At 39.7% G+C, this 7,134-nt stretch overlaps 1 protein-coding gene across 1 annotated transcript in view; it reads left to right on the top strand.

The window, feature by feature from the left end:
• Positions 1–1,626: 1,626 nt before the first annotated feature.
• Positions 1,627–7,134, top strand: part of LRRIQ1 (leucine-rich repeats and IQ motif containing 1) — a 267,992-nt gene continuing 262,484 nt past the window's right edge. The window contains 1 exon segment of the mRNA XM_006882532.1: positions 1,627–1,770. Within this exon segment, the coding sequence (XP_006882594.1) occupies positions 1,627–1,770 (144 nt within the window).

Here is a 7,134-nt window from a genome sequence, read left to right as displayed (position 1 = left end):
AATTCTCTGTCAATGTACTGTTTAAGTCTTTTCTGGATAATCTTCAGCAGGATTTTGCCAGTGTGTGATATTAGCGATATTGTACAATATAAAATCACAACCAAGATATTAACAGAGATGTAGTCTATTGTTCCTATTCAGATTTATTCAGTGTTATTTGTATCCCTGAGCTCTGGTGGCCTATTGGTAAGGAGGTGCACTCCCAACTCAAAGGCTTTGGGTTAGAATTTGCTAGCTGCTGTGGGAGAAAGACGTGTTGTCTCTATTTGTGAGATTTACAGCCACTGAAAACCAGCTGAAAGGTCAGATATGAGTTGCTTCTGACTCCATGGTACATAGTATCAGCAACCTTTGTATTCTTCTATGTATCTGTAAGCTTTATGCTATTGCAGATCGAGGGTAAAGTATTTTTATAATTATTAATAATGAGACAGACAGCCAGGAATGAGGAAGAACAAAGAGCATGAAAAACAGGGGCCAGCAGTTCTCCAGTGAAGACCCCCATTCCAGCTTCCCTGTATCTTTATTGAAAATAATCAGCAAGTAAATCACAAAGAGAATTCAATGCAAATGAAGCCAAACTTTTTCTATTGAAAACCTTCCTCCTGACTCAGGAGGGGGGAGTCAACAAATGCAAGAGTCAGTAAACCCTTAAGGATTGCCTTAGTGCTTCAGGGTGAACTCTGGCTTGTACTTCACCTCCCCCCCATCCTGAAAGAGCATTCAGTTTATTACAAATATTTAGTATTGGCGTCCCATACTATGCTGTTTTTATAACTGATAAAAGTTTGCTTATCCACCATCTTAATAGTTACAATACCACAGGGATCCTTCCTATTGCCTCTTTAAACCAAATATTATCGGGAGGGGGAACAAATAGTCAAAATTATGTGCTTAATATTTGGTTTTATAAATACCAATCACCAGGGTGCTCTGCCTGTTGCTGTTGTATATCATAGAGTTGGAACCAGCCCATAGCTGACCTTTCAGCATATTTTCAGGGGCAGTGAATCACACTGAAGGAGATTACCCATCCTTCTCCCACTGAGCAGCTGATGGATTCGAACCACATAGATTCACTATTGCAGTGCAGCTTCTTGCTGCTAGGCCACCAAAACTCTGGTAGTGTAGTCTTTAAGGAGTTGTGCTGCTAAACTAAAGGCTGCACTTTCATGGGAGCAAGTTGGGTATTCTCTGCAATTTATAGTTTCAGGAACCAATGGAGGATCTGCTATGAGTTTGTTCACACTTGATGGCATTAAGAGAGAATATATATGGTGCAACCCTAGCAAAAAGGCATGACAATATTTTGTCATATTAAAACATCTTTAGGGAGCTCTGGTGGCCTAGTGGAAAGAAACTGTACTGTAATCCCAAAAGCATATGGTTTGAATCCACAAGCTCCTCTTCGGGAGAAAGATGGGCATCCATGTCCTGTGTGATTTACCCCTGAAAACCTGCTGGAGGGTCAGTTATGTGTTGAATCCAACTTGATAACACACAAGAACAACAACAAAACCATCTTTACATATAAAATGCTACATTGATGTGACAAATTAAGACATTTATGGTTTTAACTTGAATAATAGTACCTTTGTTTTTATTTAAGTGGTTTTAGCATGAAGAATGATGGAAGATGATGGTGATTATGATGCAAAGCTCAAAGAAGAAATAGAAGCTGAACTGGACAAAATAAGCATTTCCTCCTTGGAAAAAGATGATGTTGATAGTGATTCAGAATCAGAAATCCTGAGTGATGATAGTCATAGCGTAAGTATTAAATATTGATCTTTTTACATGATTTTATTGAAATAGGTTTTTCCAAAGAATGGGGGGATTTTGGGGGGTAAATTTTATCTCATTTAAAACCTAAGAAATTGCCTTTAAGCAACATATATTGACATATATTTAAACAGCAAGATTATTGAAGATAGAATATCATCTGTTGTTGTTATTGTTGTTGTTGTTTTTATTATGTGCAATCAAGTTGCCGGAAACTCTTAGCGACCCCAGGTACAACAACTCTGAACTCTGCTTTTTCCTCAGCCAGTCTCACTGTCTCCAACATACCTAACCCCAGTTACTATGTCAGTCCACCTCATCCTTTACTATCCCTCTCCCTTCCAAGCATGATGTCCTTCTCCAGGGTCTGATCCATATTGGCCACATGCCCAAAGGATGTGAGACAGAGCTACAAAATTCTTGCCTCCAAGGAGAAGCCTGATTTCACCCTCTCCAGGTTAAACATGTTTGTTCTCATGGCAGTCGATGGTATGTTTAATATTCTACTCCAGCACCATAATTCAAAGGCATCAGTCCTTCTTCTGTCAACCTTAGTTCTTGTCCAGCTCTCTGATGCATAGCAAGTAATTGTGAAGACCATGGCCTGAATCAGTCACAACGTAGTCTCCTGACTGACATTGGTGCCCTATAGTTGTTGTTGTTAAGTGCCATCGAGTCGCAGGCGACTCATAGCGACCCTATGAAGGAGAGTCCTTGACACATGGATGCCTTTCATCCTCTCTCCAGGTTCATAGGGTTTCCGGAGGCAAGCCATTATGGAAGTGGATGCCACTCCTCCTTCCAAGTCCCCTATAGTACTTTGGAAAAATCCTCACAGCAGCTTTCGCCAAAGCTAAAAATATTTTTATTTTTTGACTGCTGGTGCCAAGAGTTTTGATTGAGGAACCGAGCAAGCTGAAATTGTTAACAGCCTCCATATCTTTATATCATGGTGCTGCCAGTTGGCCACAGTGAGAATTTTTGTCTTCTTGATTCAGAGCTTTAATCCATTTGAAGACTGCAGTTCTTGACCTTCTGCAGCAAATGCTTCAGGTCTTCCTCAGTTTCAGCAAGCAAGGTTGTGTCATCTGTATAATGCAGGTTGTTGATGAATCTTCCTCTAATCTTGACGCCACATTGCTCCCTATTAAGCCCAGCCTCGTGAATGGTCTGTTCTGTATGTAGAATGAAAACATATGGAGGAAGATGCATCCCTGACACAATCCTTTCCTGACAGTGAACCATACAGTGTTTCCTTGCTCTGTTCTGAGGATTGCTTCCTGGTCTAAGTATAGGTTTTGCATGAGCACAAACAAGTGTTCTGGGATTCCCATTCTTTTCAAAGTTAGCCACAATTTGTTTTGATACACACAATAAAATGCCTTTGAACAATAAATTAAAGACAGACAGACATTTCTCTAGTACTCTTTGCTTTCACTAAAATCCACCTGATATTGGTTATAAGGTGTCTGGGGCTAGGGACTCTTCTAAACTTAGTCTGTTTTTCTGACAACTCTCCACTGTTATATTTGTTCTCCACAGTTTCTTGGATACTCTTCAGCAGGATTTTACTTGCATGTGGTATCAGTGATATTGTTTGATAATTTCCACACTCTGTCAGGTCTACCTTATTTCCAATGGGAATAAATATGGATCTCTTCCAGTCAGTTGGGCAACTAGTTGCCCTCCAGATTTCTTGACACAACATGATAAGCATATCCTGGGTACCATCTGTCTGTTGATATATGCTAATGGGTATTCCATCAATTCCCCTCTCCCTAAAACTCCACTGGGATTTGCTGACAGGAGATTCATATAACAAAGATCCTTGACCCAAATTAGTGTCAAGCTTGAGGACAGGTCATCTGGTCAAGTAAGCAAAACAGCATACCAAGTATAGGGAGACATCCCCCTAAATAGGGAAATTACACTACTCTGACAGCATTATACTATAAATGGAAGAGCATAGACAATAAATCACAAAGAGACAGTGTTGGAGAAGTTCAGAGACAAGGACACTTCTCCAGAACTACCTTGGGGAGAAATGCTTCCCTAAACCTGGTACCTGGAATTCAGACTTACAGCCTCCAAACACACAAGAAACTAGTAGCAGCAATGTGGGAGACTGGCAGCAGTATGAAGCATGAGGCCTCATGGAAGTGACTCGAGACTTGAGCCATCATATCAAGGGCTGGCTGGGGGAAGGAAGGTGCTAGATGGACTAGGTAAGATAGGGGGAGAAGGAGATTCTAGTGGAAGGAAAAGGGACAGGACCAAGACACACTCGCCAAAAGGGGGAACTGACACTGAAAGTATTGGTTACTTCTATAAAGGAGAAATGTCTTTCATCTGTTCCTTTTGATTAAAATGCTATTCTATTAAATATTACTGTAAAGCTAAGCATTCAAATGAAAGTAAACTAGAAAGAAGAATTAGCCAGCCACTGCTAAAATGATGGGCCTTTGGAAATCCCGTACATTAGAGCAAAACACTTAGAGTAGATGAGCATATATGGCACCTAAGGCTGAGCACTCGTGTTGTGAAACACTAATGAGGAGGAGCAGCTGTAAGCAGACAGTAATGAATCTGGAATGTGAGAAGAATGAATGTAGGGAAATTGGACATTGTTAAGAAAGAAATGGAACACATAAATATTGATATACTAGGCATTGGTCAAATGAGATGCATCAGCATGGGACATTTTGAGTCAACTATGCTGGGAATGAAAAGGTAAGGAAACATGATATCAAGTTCATAGTTGAAAATGTCATTTCTAGATCCATCTTAAGATACAATCTTGTGAGACAGGATAGTATCCATATGCATACGAGGAAGTCTGGTTAATAACCACTGTCATTCAAATATATGCACCAACAACCAGAGCCAAAGAAAAGGGAACAGGTGATTTTTACCAGTTCAAATAGGTCAAACTTAACAACCAAGACACTCCCATGTGGGGAGTGCCATATCTGACATTTACCAACTTCACAGGGGGAAACTATCCACCCACAATATCAGTAACACAAAGCCCACTCCTTTAAGGTCAGGCATATTGCCCACACTCCCATGCCTCCTACTACACATTTCAATATCAATCTTACTGCTTAGCTGTGTCCAAAATTTAATGTTATAGCTCACAGACCACACAGAACCATATGTGGGGAGTGAACAAGTTATAATTCACGTTTACAACAAAATACAGTCAAGATAGCTCCTAAAATGTGTGTGCAGGCACCTAATACCAAGCCTCCTGGTTCTACATGTTAACAGGTTCTCAGTACTGCCAATATTGGCACCCAATTGCTATAGTCCCATCTCACATCAGTTTTCCCATTCAGCCATCACTGTTGCTGCTGTCTACAAGTGTGTTCTACATTCTGCTTGATTCGGGGAGGTCTCTATTCTTGGTCTGGATGAAGAATTTCTATTTCTGTAGCTAGAGCTCTTCAATTAATAAGTGAGACTACCGTCCCCTTGTAGATTGTTGAGACCAGCCAATCTCCATGTGGATAGGCCAACATGCCCCATTAGCATAGTCTTGCCCATCTGTGTAGCAGTCAAAATAAACTCCTTAACACATTGATAATAATGAGTGACTGGAATGCAAAGTTTATAACAAGGAAGAAGGATCAGTAGTTGGAAAACATGTTCTTGGTGATAGTAATGAGGCCGGAAATAGAATGATCAAATTTTGTACAATCAATGGTTTATTCATTGTAAATACCTTTTAGAAGAAACATAAATGGCTACTATTCATATAGACTCCACTTGATGGTATACACAGGAATTAGATCCACCATATTTGTGGAAAGAATTACTGAAAAATCTCAATATCAGTTGTAAAAACTAGGTTGTGTGCTAACTGTGGACCAGAATATCAACTATTCATATGCAAGTTCAAAATAAAACTAAAGAAAATGAAATCCACAAGACCTTTAGTCTTTTCCACTTGAAATTCAAAATCACTTCAGGAAAAAGTTTGAGTCCATGAACATTAATGATTGAAGGCCAGAAGAACTTTGGAAAGATAATGACAATACCATTCATAAACAAAGCAAAAGGTCATTGCAAAGACAGAGCAGGAAGAAAAGTATGAGATGAATGTCAGTAGAGACTCTGAATATTGCACTAGAGTACTGAGAAGCCAAAGCAAAGGGAAAGAATCAGAAAGTTGAGGAGTTAAGCAGAATATTTCAAACAGCATCTCAGGAATTCAAAGCAAAGAATTTTAATGAAATATGCAAAGAGCTTGAGTTGGAAAACCAAAAAGGCCAAACTTGCTCAGCGTTTCTTAAGTTGAAGTAATTGGAGAACAAATTCAAACCTAGATTATTGATATCACATGCAAGTAAGATTCTGCTGAAAATAATAAAAAAAGGACTGGAACAGTACATCAACAGAAAACCTGAAGTGCAGGCTAGGTTTAGAAGAGACCATGGTATGAGGGATATTATATCTAATGTTAGATGGATTTTGGCTTAAAGGAGGGTGTACAGAGGAATATCTGTCTGTGTTTACTTGACTATATAAAGACATCTGACTCTGTAGTTTACAACAAATTACGGCTGACTCTGAGAAGAATGAGATTCCAAGAAAACTTGATTGTGCTTATGCGAAAGCTATGCTTTGACCAGGAGGCAGTTATCACAGCAAAGAAACACTGTATTCAAAATTGGGAAGGGTGATGCCAGGGATGTATCCTATCTCCATACCTTTTCAGTCTATATGCAGAATATACTGTCTAAAACGCTAGGCTCTATGAAGTGAAATTTGGCATCAGATTGGAGGAAGACTCATCAACAATCTGTGTTATGCAGATGATACAACCCTGTTTGCTGAAATGGAGGAAGATCTGAAGTGCTTGTTGCAGAAGGTCAAGGACTAAAGCCTACAATATGGATTGAAGCTCAGCATCAAGAAAACAAAGACTATCACCACTGGACCAAATGGCAGCACCATGATAGATGGTGAAAAGAAGAGATTGAGATTGTTAATAGCTTCAGTTTGCTTAGCTCCACAATCAACACTCTTGGTACCAGCATCCAGAAAATTAAGAGGTTAATTGCATTGGGAAAGACTGGTGTCAGACTTCTCTCCAAAGTACTGAAGAGCATGGATGTCAGTCTGGAGACTAAGGTGCACCTGATTCAGGCCATAGTTTGTGCAGTCACTTGTTATGCATCAGTAAGTTGGACAATGACTAGGGTTGATAGAAGGAGAATTGAAACCTTTGAGCTGCGATTTTGGAGAAGAGTATTGACTTCTAGGAGAACAAACAGATTCATCCTAGAGAGGGTGAGACCAGACTGCTCCTTGGAGGCAAGGATTCTGAAACTTTTTCTGACATACTTT

Source organism: Elephantulus edwardii, unplaced genomic scaffold (assembly GCF_000299155.1).
Source record: "Elephantulus edwardii isolate Elephantulus edwardi_28Jun2011 unplaced genomic scaffold, EleEdw1.0 scaffold00021, whole genome shotgun sequence".
In the NCBI taxonomy this organism is placed as follows: Eukaryota; Metazoa; Chordata; class Mammalia; order Macroscelidea; family Macroscelididae; genus Elephantulus; species Elephantulus edwardii.
Note: the sequence above shows the minus strand (reverse complement) of the source record. Positions and strands in the feature narration are given on the sequence as shown.